The following is a 23,310-nucleotide window of genomic DNA, read 5'->3' on the forward strand; positions in this document are numbered from 1 at the left end:
GGTATAGGTTGGTGTAGCGGGTTGGGTTTGTAATCGGGCGGAAACACCAATTTAGTGTAGTGGTTTGGCCCAAAATACTCATTACTGTTTACCTTCTGTGAGATAAGAATTAGGAGAAATGCAAAGCAGGCACCAACTTGAAAGAATATAAAGAAGTTTATTAACAGACCTAAAAGAAGGAAAAAAAAAAAAATTATACCACCTTTAGAACTCTCCTCCTCCCCCCACCTTCCTCCCTTCTCCCACTGACAATGTAAAAAGACAACCCTTAAGATGTTCAGTCTGTTTACCACTTCCATAATAACCTTGTTCAGTCCATTTAGAAAGAGGTCTCTCTGCTCGTGATGTGAGTCCCTTCCTCCGACTTGCAGCTTTTCCCACAACTGCTTTCGAGGGTCCACTCTTGAAGTTTTTTGGAGTACAATTTTAAGGTTGAGCCGTTCAGAAACAAAAAACAGAGGCCCTTCTCCTTCCCTGGGAGCAAAGGGTCTTCCTCATCTTCATCGTTAGGAGTATCTCTGGGAGCATCTCTAGGAATTGAGGTTTTCTCCTGTCCCGTTTGGAGCAAAAGTCCTCATCTGGTCCATCTCTCCCCGCTCAAACTTCTCATGAAATTACAGCTGTGTTAGCATCTGCCTATCTCAGCGCAGGTGCTTTTGCTTACGAGTTGAACACTCCACCCCCCATATCTTCATGAAATTACAACGGGATACTCTGATATATCATAGCTTCACAACAGAATTACAGCTTTAAGCATCTCCTCTTTCTCTTCCCTCAGGTTTTCAGCTCTTCACAGCACTAAAAGGGTTAATCTCACCCGGGCCTTGCAGCTGTGTGGCTTATCGCTGTTGGTCACATGATCTTTGCTGGACAGAGGTGTCGCTCCGGCTGAAATCTTGACCGCAGTGGTGGTGGTGGGAGGCGGGGGGGTTCCGAGCCGCTCTGGCTGCCCACAGCCCTGCTGGGGGAGTCATCCTGGAGCCGTGGCCCTGCCCGGCCTGGCCCGAGCAGGGCCTGGGCCGGGCCCACTGGGCCCGGCTCAGGCCCCACAGCCACCTGTCCCAGCACCGGAAACGAGAGAGAGCTTGGGGGGGGAAGTTTGTCTATTCTTAAGTGTGTATCACAGAGGCGGTCACAACTTTAAGTGGCTTAAAGAATTGTCCATATTCAAACTGGCCAGCTGATAGGTTCTATCAGGTCCCAGAGGAAGCTGTAAGCACCCCTTAGCAAGGACATCCCTTCTGGGACTATGCTTGCTAACCTATGACAGTCGGTATACATGGGAGTGGTGTTTTCAGTGGATGTAAGTACATTTTTAATGTCTGCAGTGCAGCAAGAAAGGAAGGTGCTTCTGCATGCCTTTTAAGGTAGGTGTCAGCCTGCCGTGACGACTCACAGCCCGGAGCACTATCGATCAGCGGCTGCTGCGTGCGGTTCTGCTTCCGCCCTATATAACTGGCAAGGTAAAGTGCATTGTGAAAGACTCCGTAGCCCCGGTGTTGGAGGACTCTGGGTGTTGTCTCGCATGTTTGCCCCCTCTCTCTCTTAAGGAGGCACTCCGGTTGAGTGAAGCTGTAGAGTCCCTCGCAGTGAGGCTCCGCGGACTGTTGCTGCAGTCCTACTCCGGGCTCTTCCACCGCCTACGGAGTGTCCCCAGAGAAGCCTGAAAGCAACGGCGCCCTAGGTATGTCGCTTAATCTCTTCTGTGTCGTGACAGAGGTGCTCATCCATGCTGGAGGTGGCGAGGTAAGCGTGGCCCCGGGGATGCTATTGCTCTTTTTGGTAATAGCGCTTGTTGCCCAGGTGTGGGCTTCCTGCCAGCCCACCGGTGATGCTAACAGAGTCTCGGTCTTGGGTGTGCTTGGGGTTAAACCCTGCGGCACCCTGACCCCCGCAGGAGAGACGCTTCAGATAGATCTTTATGAATACGTTCAAGATACTTTTTTTTTTTTTTTTTTTTTGCAGTTTAGCTCGTGTTTTACTTTGTTTGCTTGTTTCTCACTTAGTCTCGCTCTTTTGGCTCAGAGGTGACCAGAGGACATAGTGATGCCGCGTTTGTACGTGGTCTATGCCATGGCGAGTCACAGTAATCTGGGTAAAAGCAGTGACTTGTGGCGTGACAAGTGTTTTGCATGTACTTTCACTCGATACTTACAAACCTTTTAGCTGTTTGGGAATAACTAGATTTATTTAAATTATGTTGTAACTGAAGCTACCAAATCATCACCATTTAACTTCTGGAAAACAGCCTCAAGTGGCTTTGCTTTCATGAGCAAAGTCTGTCAGCAACGGGATTTTGTTTGTAGTTTGACCAAGAGGAACAAATACTGATTGTTTTGCATCAAATAAACATTTTTCCCCTCTTTAATGACTAACTTAATACTTGATGAGATGTATAATATCTTATTGAATTAAATGCTAGTTTTGATCCCAAAGTTCTGTAATGAGCAAGCACAAAGCAGAATGTTTTCCTCAGCCCTCACCAATAATGCAAGTCCTTTTGGTATAGTGAATTTCGTAATAATTCACTGCCTGGTTAAAACCACCTCTTGTTCTATGGCTGCTACAGGTCGTCCACTATGTGTTGGTATGCATTGTCTTTTAGTATATAACTTAATTAAAGTTAAGTATCTAAGTCTCTGTAGCCTCTTATTTTCATCTTTCTGGCTCTTGGAGCAGAACCAAGCTCTGCTATGGGGAAAAGGCTCAGCCTCAGGGTGGCTGCCAGACACCATGCTGAATTGGGACCTGCCTGAAGTCAGCTGGCAGCTGTCTGTATTTCCTTTTTGTTCCCTTTCAAAGAAGGGGAGGTGTTTTATGCCATAGAGCTGTACCTCAAAGTCCTTTTCCCAGATGGGACCTTGGGAATCTCACTGTCAGTAGTGTATCTGCATTAATCCAGAAAGCAGGAAATCACCCTCATTCTCTTCGGTACCTGTGCAGATTTGGGGTAATATGCAGCTCTTGGAGCTGAGTCTGAAGATCAGGGCTGCTCCTTCTCTCTAGGAGGTACGCAACTTGCTAGTTGTGATGCTGAGATGTGAACTTGCCCTAGCAGCTCTTGAGGGGCCTCCAGGCCACCATGCAACTTAAGGTATTTTAGAAACTTCAGAAATGAAATATTGATAGAGGTGATGTGCCTGCAGGATAGGGTAGTTGTGGTCAGGGACTGTCAAAACCAGGAATTTTGGATGATAGGTTTTATTTTAAGTCTTTATTGGGTTTGCTTCCATGCTGGTGCTGCTGGGTTCATGGTGCAATATTTCAGCTGGTGGGGGGGTCCGTGGCTCTGACCCAGGAAGAGGTGACTGGTCCGGAGAGATGGTCCCGGAAGGGATCGCCTTCCCGAGGCCCAGTGTCTTCCTCTCAGCTGCTGGCAAAGGAGGGCCCTTGCAGAGGCTATCAGCTCTTTAGTGATTGTCAGCTCGTGATTTCAGCTCAGCTCTGCAGGGCATCCTCCAGGCCAAACCAGACCAGAGAGAGACGAGAGGCCCGTGTGGCTGGTTCCGCACAGAGGTAGCTTTATTGTTGGTTCCCTCCGGCGAAGGGGAAAATCCAGGGACGAGCTCTCTCCCTCCCACAGAGCTAGGTGGCTTTTATAGGGATACAGGGGATCAGCGGGGGACCAATGGGTTACAGAGGGTCTGGGACAGACCAATGGGTTACAGAGGGTCTGGGACGGACCAATGGGTTACAGAGGGTCTGGGACGGACCAATGGGTTACAGAAAGATCTGCATAGTGTCTCTCAAAGGATTGTGGGTCCACTTTTCCTCGCCGTGACCCAAGAAGCGGCTGCCCCTTTCAGGGAGTCCTGCTGGGCGATTGCAAAATCTCTTGTCTCAGCAGGGATCCCTCCAGGGCAAGGGCTGGGCATATCCCACAGTGCAAGATGATTAAAATAACAACCCTCACCTCCAGGGACACCGTTAGAATGGGGGGAGTCCGCAGATAAACGCTCTGCCTTCCCCCAGCTTCGCGGAGGGCTGGGCTGGGCCAGGCCGGCACGGCAGGAGCCTCGCCTGGGGCAGGGGTAGGGGGCAAAGTGCACTTCCTGCGCCTGCATGCTGCCCGAGCCGGACACCACTGTGCGCATGCCCGCTCCTCAGCGCCGAGAGTTGGACTTTGAATTCCAGGTTAGGATGCAACATACTACAACCCGGTCGCTCCTCTCAGTTTTCCCGGCTGGGTCACAGGCAACCTTGAGGCATGGGGGTGCCTTCGGTGTCTTTAGCAGAGTCGTGGGGCCGGCTCGGTGGGGGGAGTGGATTGGCAGGCCCCCGGCCGTGCGCTGCAGGCTGTGGCGCAATTATCTGAGCTGAGGGGCTTCGCAACAGGATGGATTAGGATAAAAGGAGTTCCGGTCAGTCGCGATGCTCGGTTTTATCCGCACTCTGTAGTGGGGCGTTTGCGGGCACTGCGCTTTTCGGGTGAGCAGATACGAAATCGTGAGCCTGGGGTGGCAGCAGAGCACACAACGCGACATTAGTTTTCTTGCTTGAAATCTTGTTGCAATATTGTCCCAAATCTGGGTTCTTTCACCCGGTCTGCAAGAAGGCGATCCACACTTACAGTCGAGATATTTGATTTTATTTCATATTTTTACAGAGAGGAGTGCTAGGTGGTAAATCCACAACGCTGATGCACATTCAGTATGCCAGGTGCTCATTTTCATACACTTCTGTTGGGGAAAATGAAACAGGAAAGCCTTATAAATATGATTGCCTGACAAAAGATTTTGGGAATATGAAAACTATAAGCGACATCGAAATGAAGGCCACCTTTGAGATATAAAGTCTTAGTTACTGAACAACTAGAAAACAATGGGATAGCTGGCTGAAGGTAATCCCCTCTTGATTAGACAATACCCTCTGCTTGCAGACAGGTCCAAGGGTCAGAGCAGACCCTACTAGCTCAGCAGAAGGGGTCCAAGGAGTAGTTTTTAGAAAATGTAACACACTATGGTAATGTAATAACTCTTATAGGCTGTATGTAAATGCTATAGGATTTGTACCTTGTATCAGATTGGCTAGTGAGAATTAGAATATTCAGTACAGAAGATGATTTATTGTATTGTAACAAGGACCTCGCTCTCTTAGGTCTTAGCTCTAGCTCTCTTAATTCGTCTCTCTTAGCTTTCTCTTAGGTCTTAGCTCTTTACTCTCTCAGCTCTTCTCTTTTACTTACGCTCTTAGCTCTCTTGCTCTTGCTCTCTCTCCTACACCTTGGGCCTGCTTGGAGCTGCAGCTGGCAACTCTAAGCAGTGCCCTTGTACCCACGCCCTTTGCAATAAACAGCGTGCCCCAAGATCTGCTTATAGAGATCTCTCATCACCGGCCATACCGTCCGAGCCCCCCCCGACTGAGCATCTACAGACTGGCGCCCAAACGTGATTGAAGGCCTGATTCAGCTTCTTCCACCTGTGGGAGACTTCTCCATGGACGGTAACTAAAAGAGCAGTTATAGCCACCTGGAACGTGTCGTGAGCACAGCATACCGTTGCTGCACAGCGTAAAAGCCGGAGCTCTATAACTCTGCCGAGGCAGCCCTCGAGCACGGGGAGCCGTTACTTCGTAGCGATCACCTGGAGCTCTCGGAGGGAGGAAATTGCCTGGCAGTCCTCAAGCACAGACGGCTACTGCTGCGCAGCGGCTACCTGGAGCTCTTTGAGGAAGTTTGCAGCGGCACCCCTCGAGCACGGCCACGCTGCTAAGCAGTGCCGACCGGAGCTCTTAGGAGGGACCCAGCCGCGTGCCCTGAGCACAGGCGGGTACTGCTCAGCACCGCCCGCACTGGAGCTCTGAGTGGAGACACACCTGCGAGGTCCCGAGCACGGAAAGCCGTTGCCAAGCGACGCCTGAAACCGGAGCTCTGAGGAGGGACCCAACAGCAGCATCCTGAGCGCCGTGTGGAGAGCCTGGCCAGCCCCCCACGACGGACCTCTGACTAAGGACCCTGCCCCCTGCGACATCTAGGTGAGTATCATACTGGTCAATAATGGGACAAACTCACTCTGCCCATGACAGACATCTTTATAAGCAACTTAAGTATTTACTAAGCTCCGGTCCAAGTCAATTACCTAAACAGGAGCTAAAAAACCTCTTAGAATGGACTCTGATTAATTTCCCAAATGCTGACCGTTCAGCCGTCTTTACAAGAGACTTCTGGGACACGGGGTTAAGCTCTTTAATAATATCTCCCGCCGGGATATGGCTGCCGCGGAGCTGGTCCCGGCTTGCAGAGCGCTGGTGGAGCTGTTTGCCGCAAAGGTGCCGCCCGCAGCAGCCACCCTGCCGGGTCCCGCTCGTGCTGCGAGCCCGCCCCTCACCGCCGCGAGCCTGCAACGGGGCACGGCCCCCCCCACCGCTCCCGCCATCCCCACCCCCACCGTCCCGTTAGTCCCTGCTGCCCCGGCTCTCGCGGCGCCGGTACCCGCGGTCCGGCTGTCTAGTGCCGCCCTGCCCCACCCCCCCGCGGTCCCTGCACCGGTCACCCCTGCCCCACCGGACCCCACCGCCCCCGTCATCCCCACCCCCACGGTCCCGTTAGTCCCTGCTGTCCCGCCTCTCACGGCTCCGGTAGCCGCGGTCCGACTGACTCGTGCCGCCCCGCCCCCCGCCCCCGCTGTCCCGGCACCCGTCACCCCTGCCCCACCGGACCCTACGACCCCCCCCACCGCTCCCCCCATCCCCGCCCCCGCCATCCCGTTCCTCCCTGCTGCCCCGGCTCCCGCGGTCCCCGCCCTCGGCTCCAGCGTCATCGCGGCCCTGTCCCTCGCTCCTCCCACCCCGTCCGCCGGCATCATCGCGGCCCCGCCCCTTGCCCCTGCCCCCACGTGCCCCCCCCACTGTTTCTGTCATCGCGGCTCCACCCCCCACTGCTGCCCTCATTGTTACCCCGCCCCCCGCTGCTGGCGTCATGGTGGCCCCGCCTCTCGCCGATAGCCCTGCGGGACCAGCGGCTACTCCCCTGCTACCTACTGATGCTACTGTTCCCCCAGCCGCGCCTGTTCTGGCCGTGGCTGCCATTTTAGCCGGCCCTACGCAAAGCCAGGCGGCGACCCTTCTTCCAGCCCCCCAGGTCCCCCTCGCCGCCGCCGATACGGCGCCGGTAATTGCCAGTGTCCCGTCCGAGTCCGTCGCTGCCGCGTCTTCACAGTTTCCTGCCGCCCCCCAACCCCCGGTGCCGAAAACGCCTGTCGGCGCCGTGCTGCCGTCCCCGGCACCACCTGTGCAAGTTGCCGCGGGAACCCTGCCCCCTTGCCCTGCCGTTCAAACGCACACAGCACGCCCCGACCTGTGCCCCGGCCCCGCGGCGGCACAGACTCCTATGCTTACTCCTGTCCATGCTGGCGTACCTGCGCAATTCCCCGATCCCGGCACAACATCGGCCGCGCTGGGACACGGAGCGTCCCACCCCCACGAGCCACCTGGTGCCAGCGCTGGAGCGCCTACACAGATGGCTGCTGCCTCTCCCGTGCCTGCCGCTTCTCCAGCCCCGTCTCCCGGCACCGCCGCCCCGGCAGCGCCGCTCCTGCCTCCCGCCGCTCCGGGATCATCTCCTGCCGACGGGGCAGCCCTGCCGCCGCCGCCCGCCTCCGTGGTCCCAGGCCGGGTCGCGCCGCCTCCACCGCAGCCTCCCGCTTCTCAGCTACTCAATAGCGCGATCCCACCGCCACCTGCATCTATGACCGTCCCGTCGCCCCCTTCCTCGACCGCGACCGCAGCCCCAACCCCTGGTTCCGCAGCCCTGCTACCTCCCGCTCTCCCCGAACCGCACGCCAAACAGACAGCCGCCATCATAGCCTGCCACGTTGACCTGATGACGCAACCCACGCACGCTCACACTCCTCCAACCACGGCACTGCTCACGGGACTAGCTCCGCCGCCGCCTAGATCGGCCGTGCCGGAGCCACGGTGCCAGTTCCCCGCGGCCCTCCCGCCTCCTCGCCCGCCACCACGGAGATCGGCAGTGCCATCGCTGCCCCCCCGCCGGGGCCCTCCGGCACCGTGCAGCTGTATCCCTCCGCCGTCGCCGCCCAGCAACATCCCTCCGCGCAGCTCAGCCTCGCCTCACAAGCCGCAAACAGGGGGGGAACGGAGGGGAATGGTGCAGCTCCAGTGGCAGGGGAGACGGAGAGCCGCTCTGCCGGAGCTGATGCTTTAAATCTAACACTAGGAAACCCTGAAAAGCAGCCAGATTTGTTTGCAATGAGCCCCAGAGTCCCGCCAGCGAGCGGCTGAGATCTTGCAACCCATAAGGAGAAAACGAGTTCTGAGAGTTTATTAGCGCTACTTTCTGAATCAAAAAATCCTCCAAAGTGCTCAGATTATTCTCAATTAACAGATTGGCATGAAATAAGACGCCAAATCTGTAAAGATGAAAGTCTTAGTCTATTAGCTAAGCCTGTGATAGCTAGCCAACAGCCTGACAGTCCTAAAACGTGGGTTCCCATCCCCACTCACGAAATTAAAGAACTAAGAAGGGCTGTAAGAGATAGTGGTATTTGCTCACAGTATCTTAAACAACTGCTAAAAGGTACCCTAAAAAGAACACATCAAACCCTAAAACGCATTTTAGATCAACAGAAAGGGGGAGAAGCCCAGGACACACCTCAAAGGAGGTTGAACAAGGCTTTGTATGTTTACAATTTTTTGAATAGCTCTGCAGAAGAGCCTCACGCCCCCATCTATAGACATTTTCTGAACAACAAAAAAAGCAAAACTGAAAGAGCGCCCCCCAGTTTTGATTAAAAATCTAGATTCAGGAAAAATGGAAGGACCATACAATCTTATAATGTGGGGGAAGGGGTTTGCGTGTGTTTCCACAGGTGAAGGAATCAAGTGGGTTCCAGCAAAAAACGTGAAGCCATACCTCGCATCAAAGCCTGCCGACGCCTCCACACCAGCCAGTGACCCTGCAAGTGGAAGCCAGGAAGCAAGCACCCAGACCTGAACTGCGCAGAATCACCAGAAGAAAGTGATCTGCCAAAAACAGCTCAAGAAAAGAATGGAGTTTTCTCATTTGCACGCGTGCATGTTGCTTTTATTCTTTTGTTTTAGTTTTTGTAGTGAAGCTTTACCTGTAAATCAACCAAAGACAAATGTCTGGGTTACTTTAGCCAAATCTGCAGGCTCCGATACCATCTGTCTATCTGACACAAGCCCTGACAAACCTTTTTCAACCTGTTTAGTTGGAATACCTTTTCCAGAAGGTTTTGATAATGTTACTTTTGATAAGTATTGGCCATATGACGATCATCATGTATCTCCAACTCCCAACCATAGACACCAAACTTATATTGATAATTCCAAAATTGATAAATCTGACCTTCAAGAGCTAGAAATCCTAGGTTCGTTAACTATGGATACCTGCTATTTCTTTCACTTTCAAGGAGAAAACGGTCCTCATTTAAACGTTACCCCATGTCACCCAGCTTATAGCAATGTAACTTCTTGGTGTAATCAAGCTAAGCTTCTTATATATGACGAACCTCATGCAGATCGCTTTAACAAACTTCCTATTCGATTCCCCAGAGGAATTTGGCTCATCTGTGGAGACAGGGCCTGGCAAGGTATACCTTCAAAAATAGATGGTGGCCCTTGTGCTCTGGGACAACTTACAATTATTGTTCCCAGTGTCAAAGAGGTAATCAAAAAGAAAAGCAGGAGGATTAGATCTTCCTGGGGACATCAGTATGATAGCGACTGTGATAGTGACTTTCACCCTTGGAACTCTGAAAAATCAATTGTTGCAAGCATTTTTCTACCTCAGTTAAGTTCCTCAATTGCATTAAAACAGTTAAACAAGTTGGGATGTTGGCTCAGCAAGGAGGTAAATGCCACCTCTACAATGATCAGTGATTTGTTAACCGATGAAGAGGCAGTCAGACATGCCACTTTACAAAATAGAGCTGCCGTTGATTATCTTTTATTAGCACACGGGCATGGCTGTGAAGATTTTGAAGGATTATGCTGTATGAACTTATCCGATCATTCTGTTTCCATTCACAAACAGCTACAAAACCTAAAGGATCTAGCTAACCAAATTACAACAGATGATCCGTCTTGGCTAGACAGTTTGTTTGATGGTTGGAGCTTTGCACCTTGGCTAAGGGAGCTCTGTAAAATAGGCTTGATTTTTCTAGTAGTAATAATTATAGTTTTAGTAGCAGTACCTTGTATACTTCAGTGTGTGCAAAAAATAACGAGTAGGACTGTATCTAATATCTTAGTTGTTCATCAGAACGGGGGAGATGTTGGGGAAGATGAAACAGGAAAGCCTTATAAATATGATTGCCTGACAAGATTTTGGGAATATGAAAACTATAAGCGACATCGAAATGAAGGCCACCTTTGAGATATAAAGTCTTAGTTACTGAACAACTAGAAAACAATGGGATAGCCGGCTGAAGGTAATCCCCTCTTGATTGAACAATACCCTCTGCTTGCAGACAGGTCCAAGGGTCAGAGCAGACCCTACTAGCTCAGCAGAAGGGGTCCAAGGAGTAGTTTTTAGAAGTTAAAATGTAACACACTATGGTAATGTAATAACTCTTATAGGCTGTATGTAAATGCTATAGGATTTGTACCTTGTATCAGATTGGCTAGTGAGAATTAGAATATTCAGTACAGAAGATGATTTATTGTATTGTAACAAGGACCTCGCTCTCTTAGGTCTTAGCTCTAGCTCTCTTAATTCGTCTCTCTTAGCTTTCTCTTAGGTCTTAGCTCTTTACTCTCTCAGCTCTTCTCTTTTACTTACGCTCTTAGCTCTCTTGCTCTTGCTCTCTCTCTCTCCTACACCTTGGGCCTGCTTGGAGCTGCAGCTGGCAGCTCTAAGCAGTGCCCTTGTACCCACGCCCTTTGCAATAAACAGCGTGCCCCAATATCTGCTTATAGAGATCTCTCATCACCGGCCGTACCATCCGAGCCCCCCCCCCGACTGAGCATCTACAACTTCAAACAATAAAAAAATTGACATTTCACGTATATGTAACAACCTCAAGCTCTAGTCATGGGCTTTGCATTCTCTTGTCTCCGTTTAAAGATCCCGTGCACACTTATTTTACTGCGCATGCTCTATGGGGAAAGGGCTTATGTGAGTAAGGGGCGATTACATCCAATGGGTGGGAATTTTATTATGCTAATGACTAAGGCTGTGGCAAAGTTCTTTGGCTTTATCAACAGCTTTGTTCTCTTTACAGTTTTATTTATAGTGACCTCCTGTTCATACTTTTTGGGTCATGGCTCTTGGTTCCTGCAGGTTTGTTCTCTCATTTTTCATAAGTGCACTATACTTCAGTGAATTTTTAACCCTCTCATGGTACTTGATTTCAACAGTGATACGCTGTACAGCTGTTCTGCAGCACTCCAGTAATCAGTTTTAAATAGCCTTCTGCAATTTACACATTTTACTATGAATAAAATCTATGAATGAAATATTTTAAAATTGATTATTTTAGGTGCATCATAGGTATGTTTTTGAAAATTTGTTAGATGCAACTGAAATGAATGGTCAGCCATGTGCTCTTACTTTAGGTTTTATCTAAGATTTCAATATTTAACTGTTCATGTAGCAGAAGGCACTTTTAATGTTTTCCTAACACTTGTTTTGCTATGTATTGTGTAAAGTCTTTTCTGCTTAGAAAGGCTTTATTCCTTTATACAGCTCACTGGGATTTTTATGGGAAAAATCTGGGTAAGGTCAGTGTGATGGTACAGCTAGGCACAAAAGGGACAAGTGTTCTGTAAGGATGTAGGCAAATGTATAGGAAGATGGTGTCCATCCATGTAATACAGATAGGATTAAAGTAATAGGACATATATTCTAGAGTATAGTGACAATAAAGTTATAAGGCTAAAACTTGATCTATTGGGAAGATTATTCCTCCAGGCCTGATGTTAGGAGTTTCATTGTTCAGGAACAATGAAACAGTATGCTTAAAAAAATTCCAAATTAACAAACAAAAACTCAGCCAAAAATACAAAAAAACCCTTCTATCTTTGTTGCAAGTATAAACAAAATGGAGCAATGTAGACCACTTAGTTTAAAAATAAAAAAGAATTTTAGACAGCCCTGGCCTGTTCTAAGGTGAAGATTTCCTGGTAAGTATAAGCTCTAAACTTAATGTCTCAACTAGCAACATTAAAAAAAAACAAAAAAAAAAAAAAAAAAAAAAAACAAACAAAAAAAAAACAACCCCAAAACAACAAAAAAAAACCCCACACCAACCCAATGTTTCCAGCTGGGTTGTATAAAATTGAGAGTTTGCAAATAAGCAAAAGTAGAATAATGAACATTAAGACTAATTTTTTAAACATTTAATGTTTTTTGAGCATGTGTGTTGCTTCAGTGAAGTAACTTGGGCTTAAGCTACGTATATTCATCTCCAGGGCTAAAACTGTGCTTTTGCTTAAAAGATCTTCCTAATATAAAATGTTATAAAGCTTCTAATGATGTTTATAGTATGTTTAGACCAAAATTTCACCTGGAGGCAAAGGCTTGCTTTTTACAAATGTAGAATACCTAAAACTTAACCTTTTCTGTATATCTACAAAAAATTAAATCATGTATGGAGTACATCTCAAAATGGATGTGAATAAATCAGCTGGGGGTGTTTTGTTTTGTTTTTGTGGTTTGTTTCTTTGGTTTTTTTTCTTAAAGATCTACCACGATGCCTGGGTCTCTTCCAGTGAATGCTGAGTCCTGCTGGCCCAAAGATGTTGGAATTGTTGCACTGGAAATATATTTTCCCTCTCAGTATGTTGACCAGACAGAGCTGGAGAAGTATGATGGTGTGAATGCTGGCAAATACACAATTGGGCTAGGCCAGTCAAAGATGGGGTTCTGCTCTGACCAGGAGGATATCAATTCTGTTTGACTGTTGTTCAGAAGCTCATGGAGAGGAATAACCTTTCCTATGATTGTATTGGGAGATTAGAAGTTGGAACAGAGACAATAATTGATAAATCAAAATCTGTAAAGACTGTCCTGATGCAGCTTTTTGAAGAATCTGGTAATATGGATGTAGAAGGAATCGACACTATGAATGCATGCTATGGAGGCACTGCTGCTCTTTTTAATGCTATTAATTGGATTGAGTCCAGTTCTTGGGATGGTAAGTTCAGGGGTTTTTTTTGTGGTGGGTTTGTTTGTTTGTTTTAAAAGTTGCATCAATCTCTGTTTTTGAGTAGTCTGTCTTGCAATTACAGATTTTGTGTTTAACCATGTAAAACCCAGAGGGTAAATTCTTGTATGCTTCTGAAGTCTTTTTCTTAAATGCTATGGGCATTTTTCACCAGTTCAGTTACATGCAAAAAATGAGGTAGATAATCATCAATGCTCTTTTTCTGTAAATTTTGGTGGCTGCCAAGACTGAAGAGCCCCTTAATCCTGGAGTCATCTCCTCTATAACCAAAGTCTAAAAATTGCTGATGGATATTAAAATGTGCTAGGTTCTTAGCTACTTTTCATTCTTATTTCTGTGTTTTTCACAGGACATTATGCACTTGTTGTTGCTGGAGACATAGCTGTGTATGCCACTGGAAATGCCAGGCCAACAGGTGGAGCTGGTGCTGTTGCTATGCTAGTTGGTCCAAATGCTCCCTTAAGTTTTGAAAGAGGTTAGTCCTGTGAGAAAATGGATACCGTTCAGCCAGATACTGGATCTCTTCTGAAGCCCATCCCCTGGTTTTGTGGGTTGCTGGAGGGCTGGTTTAACTCCCACTAATATCAGAAATTGTACTTTGTCTCCTCTTGTTCTGAGCTGACTTAGCCAAGTCCTGTTATAGGAGGCAGCAAGAAACAACTAAAGATGCTTCTTTTTCCTTGGGAATTCTCCAATGAAATTGACAGAGTGGATTAGAGATTAATAATAGCACTCTACTTTTAAGATTAAATTATGAAAATCATTTGTTACTTGTTTGTCATGCTCAGTCCTACTGTACTTGAGTAACAGGTGATTGAGAACTGTGAAACATTACCTTAAAGGGCTTGAAGTGCTATGAAAACCTGCTTGACTGAAACCATATATTACTTGTTTTCCATGTGTTAAGCAATGTATTCAAACTGACTCAAAGTAACTGAATGCTTCTCAGTTTTTGTCAATTTCTCTCCATCAGGGTTGCATGGAACCCACATGCAGCATGTATATGACTTCTATAAACCAGATATGGTCTCTGAATATCCTGTAGTTGATGGTAAACTGTCTATACAGTGCTACCTCAGTGCATTAGATCATTGCTATACTGTCTATCGCAACAAAATCCATGCCCAGTGGCAAAAGGGTATGTAGCCTTATCCTGATATTGCAAGATCTGGTAAATATTGGAATGTGTAGCTACATAAACAATGTATTTTCAAGTTTTGGCATCCAATCTAAACACTAGTACATGGTCCCTTTCTTTGTGTTTGTGTGTTCTGAGACAATTGAAATGTTTGTGCTCTCCCATAAAGAAATTAATTATTTCTGTTCTGGTATGGCTAAGTACCTGATAGTCATTAAGCAGTAGCCTCTACAGGCTTTTGTTGATGTAATGTATAATATTTGAAGTATGTTGTTTCCTCCTCTACCAAGGCTCTTATGATATTGAGGTTAATATTTACATGATGTATAAGGGTACTGATTTTTCTTTTTTTTACCCCCATATGTTTAGAAATTGGTTCATCTTTATTAAGAAGCATAGTTTGGAAGATTAGATAGTTAGTTGGAAATCTTAAAGGTGCAGGCTGTCCGTATGTGCTGAAAGATGAGCTGCCAGGGAAGACGACTGGCTTGGCTGAACAGGGAGCATTGGCTGGAACTTGGGGGTAAAAAAAAAAAGTGTTGACCTTTGGAAGAAGGGGCAGGCAGTTCAGGAAGAGTACAAGGATGTCGTGAGGTCACGTAGAGAGAAAATTATAATGACAAAAGCTTAGCTAGAACTTAATCTGGCCACTGCTGTGAAAGATAATAAAAAGTGTTTTTATAAATACATCAACAACAAAAGGAGGGCCAAGGAAAATCTCCATGCTTTATTGGATGCATGGGAGAACATTGTCACCAAGGATGAGAAAAAGGCTGAGGTACCTAACACCTTCTTTGCCTCAGTCTTTAACAGAAAGACCAGTTATCCTCAGGACAGCTGGCCCCTGAGTTGATAGACAGGGACTGAGAGCAGAATAGACCCCCTGCAATCCAGGAGGAGGCAGTTGGTGACTTGCTGAGCCCCTTAGACACTTGCAGGTCTATGGGGCCAGGTGGGATTCACCGGAGGGCACTGAGGGAGCCGGCAGAAGAGGTCACCAAGCCACTGTCCATCATTTACCAGCAGTCCTGGTCAACTGAGGAGGTCCTAGGTGACTGGAGGTGCCAATGTGACACCCATAAACAAGAAGGGCTAGAAGGAGGATTCAGGGAACAACAGGCCTGTCAGCCTGACCTCAGTACCTGGGAAGGTTATGGAACGGATCATTTTGAGTGCAATCACGTGGCATGTGCAGGACAACCAGGGGATCAGGCCCAGCCAGCAGGGGCTTAGGAAAGACAGGTCCTGCTTGACCAACCAGATCTCCTTTTATGACCAGGTGACCCACCTAGTGTGTGAAGGAAAGGCTGTGGATGTGTCTACCTGGACTTCAGTAAAGCCTTTGATGCTGTCTCCCACAGCATCTCCTGGAAAAGATGGCAGTCCATGGTTTGGATGGGTGCTCTCTTCATTGGGTTAAGAACTGTCTGAATAGCCGGGCCTAGAGAGTGGTGGGGAATAGAGTCACATGCAGTTGGTGCCCAGTCACTAGTGGGGTTCTCCAGGGCTCAGTATTGTTCTGTTTAATATCTTCATCAATGACCTGGACAAGGGGATCAAGTGCACCCTCAGTAAGTTTGCAGAGAGTACCAAGATGGGTGGGAATGTTGGTCTGCTGGATGGTAGGAAGGCTCTACAGAGGGATTTGGATAGGCTGGAGCAATGGACTGAGAACAATGGTATGAGGTTCAACAAGGCCAAGGACTAGGGAAGTGATTGTCCCTCTATACTTGGTACTGATGAATGTCCATTTCTGGGCCACTCACTGCAAGAAAGACACTGATGTGCTGGAGCAAGTCCAGTGAAGGGCAATGGAACTGGGGAAGGGTCTGGAGCACAAAGAGTGGCTGAGGAAGCTCAGGGGGCTCAGCCTGGAGAAAAGGAGGCTCGGGGGGACCTTCTTGCTCTCTACAACCCCCTGACAGGAGAGTGCAGCCAGGTGGGAGTCGGGTTCTGCTCCGAGGGAACAAGAGACAGGAGAAGAGGAAATGGTCTAAAGCTGCACTAGGGGAGGTTCAGGTTGTACATCAGGAGGAATTTCTTCATGGAAAGGGTGGTCAGGCATTGGAAGGGACTGCCCAGGAAGGTGGTGGAATCACCATCCCTAGAGGTGTTCAAGGAATGACTGGGCATGGCACTCAGTGCTCTGGTCTGGTTGGCAAGGTGGGGACCGGCCAAAGGTTGGACTCGATTTTAGAGGTCTTTTCCAACCTTAATGATTTTATGATTCTATGAAGTTGTAGTGGGTTGGCTCTGGTCAGATGCCAGACACCCACCAAAGCCCCTCACTCATTCCCCTTTGCAGCTGGACAGGGAAGAGAGAATTTAACAAGGGGTTCATGAGTCGAGATGAAGACCAGGAGAGAGATCACTCATCAAATACCATCACAGGCAAAACAGGCTCAACTTAAAGATATGCATTGAATTTATTACACTAACAAAGAGCAGGATAATGAGAAATAAAATAAGACCCTTAAAAACACCGTCCCCTCACCCCTCCTTCCTTCCTAGCTCTACCTCCTACCCTAGTGATGCAAGGAGACAAGGAATGGGGGTTATGGTCAGTTCATCACCCGTGGCTTCTCCCGCTGCTCAGGGAGAGGAGTTGTTCCCGTGCTGCACTGTGGGATCCTGTAGTGGTTTGGTCTAAAATACTCATTGCTGTTTATCTTCTGTGAGATAAGAATTAGGAGAAATGCAAAGCAGGCACCAAACTTGAAAGAATATAAAGAAGTTTATTAACAGACCTAAAAGAAGAGAAAAAAAAAAAAACCATACCACCTTCAGAACTCTCCTCCTCCCCCCACCTTCCTCCCTTCTCCCACTGACAATGTAAAAAGACAACCCTTAAGATGTTCAGTCTGTTTACCACTTCCATAATAACCTTGTTCAGTCCATTTAGAAAGAGAAGTCTCTTCTTGCTCGTGCTATGAAAACAGTATCACAACGAGACAGCCACCCACTTCCAAATATTGTTCAGTCCATTTAGGAAGAGGAGTCTCTGCTCGTGATGTGAGTCCCTTCCCCTGACTTGCAGCTTTTCCCACAACTGCTTTCGAGGGTCCACTCTTGAAGTTTTTTGGAGTACAATTTTAAGGTTGAGCCGTTCAGAAACAAAAAACAGAGGCCCTTCTTCCCTGGGAGCAAATGGTCTTCCTCGTCTTCATCGTTAGGACTATCTCTGGGAGCATCTCTAGGAACTGAGGTTTTCTCCTCTCCCGTTTGGAGCAAAAGTCCTCATCTGGTCCATCTCTCCCTGTCCAAGCTTCTCATGAAATTACAGCTGCGTCAGCATCTGCCTATCTCAGCGCAGGTGCTTTTGCTTACGAGTTGAACACTCCACCCCCCATATCTTCATGAAATTACAACGGGATACTCTGATATATCATAGCTTTACAACAGAATTTCAGCTTTAAGCATCTCCTCTTTCTCTTCCCTCAGGTTTTCAGCTCTTCACAGCAATAAAAGGGTTAATCTCACCTCGGCCTTGCAGCTTTGCAGCTGGAATGTTGAATTTTTCTTATCGCAGTGGAGAGGGGGGAGAGCCAAGCCGCTCCGGCTGCCCACGGCAAGGCAGTGGGGGGGGGGAGGGTTCCACGGATGGAACAGACCCACGGCTTCAGGATGGCCGTGGCCTGGCCCAGCCTGGCCCGAGCAGGGCCTGGCTGGGCCTGCTGGCCCCCACATGGGGCCTGCAGCCACCTGTCCCAGCACCGGAAACGAGAGAGAGAGCTTGGGGGGGAGTTTGTCTATTCTTAAGTGTGGATCTCAGAGGCAGTCACAACTTTAGGTGTCTTAAAGAATTGTCCATATTCAAACTGGCCAGCTGATAGGTTCTATCAGGTCCCAGAGGAAACTGTAAGCACCCCTTAGCAAGGACATCCCTTCCGGGACTATGCTTGCTAACCTATGACAGATCTCTTCCATGGGAGACAGTTCACTAACTTCTCCAACGTGAGTTCATCTCACGAGCAACAGCTCTCTGTGAACTGCTGCAGCGTGAGTCCATCCCACAGGCAACAGTCCTCCTCAAACTCTTGCAGTGTGGGTCACTCTTCCACAAGGTGCAATCCTCCAAGGGCAGGTTGCTCCAGCATGGGCCCCTCATGCCTTGGGTCTCCCACGGGGTCACAGCCTCCTCTCAGGCATCCAACTCCTCTGGTGTGGGTCTCATCAATGGGCTTCAGGTGGACCTCTGCATCCCCATGGATCTCCATGGGCTGCAGGTGGACAGCCTGCTTCACTATGGTCTTTACAGTGGGCTGCAGAGGAATCTGCTCTGGTGCCTGGAGCACCTCCTCTCCCACCTTCACTGACCTTGGTGTCTGTATAGTTGTTCTTCTCACATGTTCTCCCTCTGCTCTTCTCTGGTTGCAATTACAACTGCCCAACAAATTTTTTTGTTTTTCATTTCTTCTTAAATATGTTATCACGGAGGCATTACCATTTCTAATTTGCCCAGCCTTGGCCAGCAGCATGTCCATCTTTGGAGCCGCCAGGGATTGGCTCTGCTGGACATGGAGGAAGCTTCCAGCAGCTTCTCTCAGTAGCCACCCCCGTAGCCCCCCTGCTACCAAAACCAGGCCATGTAAACACAATACAGAAATAGACTATTTCTTATTTCAAAATGCTGTGTAGAAATACTGAGATTCTCTTATGCTTATAACTTTTTCTAGAAGAAAAAGGACAAATATTGCTAGCTGGTACACAAGATGAGTAAGAAACTTTTTTGAATAGAAGTAGCAGCATGTTAAATGAACTTGCCAATTAGTCTTACAGTTGTCTTTTGTATGCTGATGTGTTATGATGACTCATATCCTGCCATCTCCCTATTTTATTTTAATACTTGAAGTAAATATTAAATTTAAATTGTAACACAACATTTCTGCCACTTTCAGAGGGGACAGACAGACATTTCACCTTAAATGACTTTGGATTCATGATCTTTCATTCACCCTACTGTAAACTGGTACAGAAATCTGTGGCTAGACTATTGCTGAATGATTTTCTCAGTGACCAGAACCCAGAAACATCAAATGGTGTTTTCAGTGGTTTGGAAGCTTTCAGGTAAGAATGGCTGTTGTCTTCCTTATTATTCAGGTAGTCTTATTTTCTTAAATGTCCAAGGTAGTTTTTCTTTGCTGTCATTTTAATAACTCTCTAAACTGTTTTTTTAATAGGGATGTAAAACTTGAAGATACATATTTTGACAGAGATGTGGAAAAAGCTTTTATGAAAGCCAGTGCAGAGCTCTTCAATCAGAAAACCAAAGCTTCATTACTTGTATCCAATCAGAATGGAAATATGTGTACCCCTTCAGTCTATGGTTGCCTTGCTTCTCTTTCAGCTCAGTAAGCATAAAATTGAAAAGTCATAGCTTTTTATAAGTAAACACATAAAAAGTTTTTTTTTGACAGTCTTTTGTGAAAGCATCATCCAGAAAAGCTTTTCATGCTAGATTGCCTTAAATAGCAAGACTAAAATTAGAAAATTATTCTGTGTATACAATCAAGTCAATTGGCAAGCAGATTCAAAACTTCTGTCAGAAGCCAATATCAAACAGCAAGTAGGATCTTGTTTGTAAGGTGGTGTATCCTTTCCCAGTCTCAGCACATATACACCCTCAAACACACAAGTAGAAAAGAGAATCTGAATACCTTCAGTGTTTCACTATAAACAGAAAATCCCAGAATGGTTTGGGTTGGAAAGGATGTTAAAGCTCATCTCATTCCACTCCCCTGCCATGGGCAGGGACACCTTCCACTAGACCAGGTTGCTCCAAGCCCTGTCCAACCTTGCCTGGGACACTTCCAAGGATGAGGTAGCCACAGCTTCTCTGGGTAACCTGTGCCAGGGCCTTACCACCCTCACAGGGAAGAATTTCTTCCTAATATCCCATCTAACCCTGTCCTCTGTCAGTCTAAAACTGTTATCCCATATCCTAACACTCTACTCCCTTATAACAAGTCCCTCTTCATCTTTCACGTAGGCCCCCTTTGGTGCTGGAAGGCTGCTATAATATTACCCTGGAGCCTTCTATTTTTAAGGCTGAACAGCCCCAACTCCCTCACCCTGTCTCCAGCCCTGTGATCAACTTAGTGGCCTCTGGACTTGTTCCAACAGCTCTGTGTCCTTCCTGTGCTGAGACCCCAGAGCTGGAGGCAGCACTGCAGGTGGGGTCTCACCTGAGCAGGGCAGAATCCCCCCCTCCCCTTTGCCCATGCTGCTTTTAACAGCCCAACATGGGGGGTTTCTGGGTATAAGCACATGTGGCAAGGGCATGTCCAGCCTCTCACCTACCAGCATCCCCAAGTCCTGCTGTGGATTTACTTGGTGGTGGTTTGGATTTTGTTTTGGTGGGGGTTTTTTTGTTTGTTTTTTGTTTTTTTTTTAAATTTGTTTGGTTTGGGTTTTTTTTCCCCTCTTTCTCTTCAATGACAGGCTCTTAAAAAATCATGTTTAAGTTTTTAGGTCACTGAAAAAATGAAAATGGGATGCCTTTTAGTTAATAATATTCTGGGCATTTGTTCTCTTTTGCTTAGGTAACTTTGAAAATCATCATGTAACAGCAGTGTTTGAAATCCTATCTTTACAAGTCATCGTTTATGCCTTTTGCTCACTAAATGTGTATTGTAGTCAATATAATTTTGCTGGCTGCTTTTTCTAACCTATCTGTGCTTTCTAGGTATTTAAAATTGGCACCTTGGCTTAGTTCTCACTTGAAGCAACTGTGCTTAATTTGCAGGTACTCTCCAGAGCATCTTGCAGGGCAAAGAGTTAGTGTGTTCTCATATGGCTCTGGTTTTGCTGCTACACTATATTCCATCAGAGTTACACAGGATGCCACTCCTGGTGAGTGAAAGGAAATGTTAACTGACTCCCTTGTACATCTTACCTCTAAATGTATTGTTATGTACACCAGCATAAGTAAATCTCTATGCTTAGTGACAGTAGTGTAAAACCAAAAATGTTCCAGCTCCAGAGAATGTTTTAAGTTTTTCTTGGAGCAAATAGATAATATTCTTCAGATGCTTTAAGTGTTTTGCTTGAGTAGTTGTGAATATCTTTAAATGACTAAAACTTTAGCTTCTCTAATGCAAAATATTTTGAATGGTCTTGAAATGCTAACGTGCTAGTGTGCAGTTCTCAGCACTGGTGCTACCTTACATGATTGTTTTATATTGTAGGTTCCGCACTGGACAAAATAACTGCTAGCCTTTCTGATCTTAAAACAAGACTTGACTCGAGGAAATGCATTACACCTCATGTCTTTGCTGAAAACATGAAGAATAGACAGGAAACACATAATTTGGGTAAGAAAATTATAAATAATTCGTAGTCTTACAGCAAAATACTTATGGCTTGATTTGCATGACTTTAAATGATTGTCTTTCTACTTTGGAATAGCTTGTAAAGTGCTTTCCTATAGGTTGTGTTTATTGGCCTTGTATGGTTGAAAGTAAGATGCAGACTTGTTTTTTCTTACTACTCCCAAATTGTAAAGGCCTGTGTTGTATAAAACTCACACCCTGAACCAACTAACAATATGCTATTGGCTTTTCTACAGCCAACTATATTCCACAGTGTTCAGTAGAAGATCTCTTTGAAGGAACATGGTACCTTGTTTGTGTGGATGCAAAACACAGAAGAACTTATGCATGGCACCCACTGATGGGTGATGGGCCTCTGCAGGCAGTAGTTGAAGTTGTCCACACAGGTGGTGGTCATGAGGTGAACACTCAGCTCTCTTTTTAGTTTGATATAAATGATAAAATAGTTTGATATAAATGATAAAATAGTTTATATATTTTTCTTAGCGCTGATATGTATGTTAAATGAGGAAGTGGTTTAACAAGTTATATCAAGTACTTTGCTAAATATGTAACATACAAGTCAGAAGTAAAAAAAATGAGCATGGTATTTTAAAAAATATATTTCATCATAAGAAGAGCAAAACTGCACAAGAATGAAACAAGAATGAGCTGGCTCTTTCCACACAATTCTTTTGCATGAAGCATGACTGATTTAAATGACTTAAGACCAAGCAATCTAGTGTAGTATGAATGTTGCTTGAGAGTTGGACTAGCCATGAAGTATGAATGTTTGTGAACTAGAAAACCATATTTAATGCTTTTTGGTTTTTTTCCCCCCCTTCTTAGCAGATCCCAAGCCCTGCCAAGAAAGTGCCAAGAATCCCTGATGATGCCTTTTCCTGGTCCTAAAATCAAGTCATACACGGTTAGAAGGGGAAAAGGGATTTTATCTTGGTATTTATTTTAAGGATCCTTAGGTGCACACATCCAGGTCATATGCACCAAAATGCACCCTGCAAAATGCCCCCCCCAAAAGATCAGGTATAACATTATAGGTTTTACTAATTAGCATATCTATCAAAGATTCCCCAATGAGAGGCTCGAGTGAGACCCCCTCCCCAAGGAGCCTTCCCCTGGATGGTTCTATCTTAGTTTACAGAATGTGTTCTGGAGAGGACCTTGGGGTCTGGGGCACACTGATCCCTAGCTACGAAGCTTCTAAAATGTTTAGTCTCTCAGCTTGACAAACAAGTCCAAGAATGTAGGCAAAAAGCACTAAGAATACAGAAGTTGTAAAATAGGTATAACAGGGGTATAAAAGAAAAGGCAAAAAATCTTCATGGCATCACTGAAATAACAGAATCTGAAGGTGTTACTGTTGTAATTTCCAATGGGGATCATTGATACTTCTGAGGTAGGGAGTGAAAAAAAGGTATGAGGGAAGGGCAAGAGAGAGAGGATTGCAGTAGTACTGAAATTTCAGTGTACACTAGTACTTCATTGGAGCATGCAAAAACAAATACAAGTAGATATAAGTAAAAAAATAACAGTTTACAAAAAAATTTAAATAGCAACAGGCAAAAAATAACAGTAATAGTCACTAGTTACAAAGTTGCTGAAATCTTGTGGACTCCCCAGGAACAAAGAGAAACTCAAAATGGCGGAGTAACCCCCCCCAAGATGGCACCCTCTGCAGCCGACCACGTGTAGG

The 23,310-nt window shown here is 46.5% G+C and overlaps 1 protein-coding gene and 1 long non-coding RNA gene across 2 annotated transcripts; one reads left to right on the plus strand and one right to left on the minus strand.

Annotated features, from left to right (window-relative positions):
* Window positions 1-245: 245 nt before the first annotated feature.
* LOC138102691 (uncharacterized) lies at window positions 246-7,907 on the minus strand. Its single transcript, XR_011147479.1, has 3 exons — window positions 7,755-7,907; window positions 5,496-5,869; window positions 246-4,679 (listed from the first exon to the last, which is right to left on the minus strand). It is a non-coding gene; the product is annotated as an uncharacterized lncRNA (long non-coding RNA).
* A 4,764-nt stretch (window positions 7,908-12,671) lies between these two features.
* Window positions 12,672-23,003, plus strand: LOC138102735 (hydroxymethylglutaryl-CoA synthase, cytoplasmic-like). Its single transcript, XM_069000490.1, is given in 11 exon segments — window positions 12,672-12,870; window positions 12,873-13,118; window positions 13,498-13,623; window positions 14,122-14,286; window positions 19,185-19,353; window positions 19,467-19,637; window positions 21,032-21,138; window positions 21,474-21,599; window positions 21,854-22,017; window positions 22,446-22,482; window positions 22,948-23,003. Coding segments are annotated over 11 exon segments (1,563 nt in total). The 5' UTR covers window positions 12,672-12,674.
* Window positions 23,004-23,310: the final 307 nt, after the last annotated feature.

The sequence above is a fragment of the Aphelocoma coerulescens genome (genome assembly GCF_041296385.1).
Source record: "Aphelocoma coerulescens isolate FSJ_1873_10779 chromosome W unlocalized genomic scaffold, UR_Acoe_1.0 ChrW_unloc_scaf_1, whole genome shotgun sequence".
Taxonomy (NCBI): domain Eukaryota; kingdom Metazoa; phylum Chordata; class Aves; order Passeriformes; family Corvidae; genus Aphelocoma; species Aphelocoma coerulescens.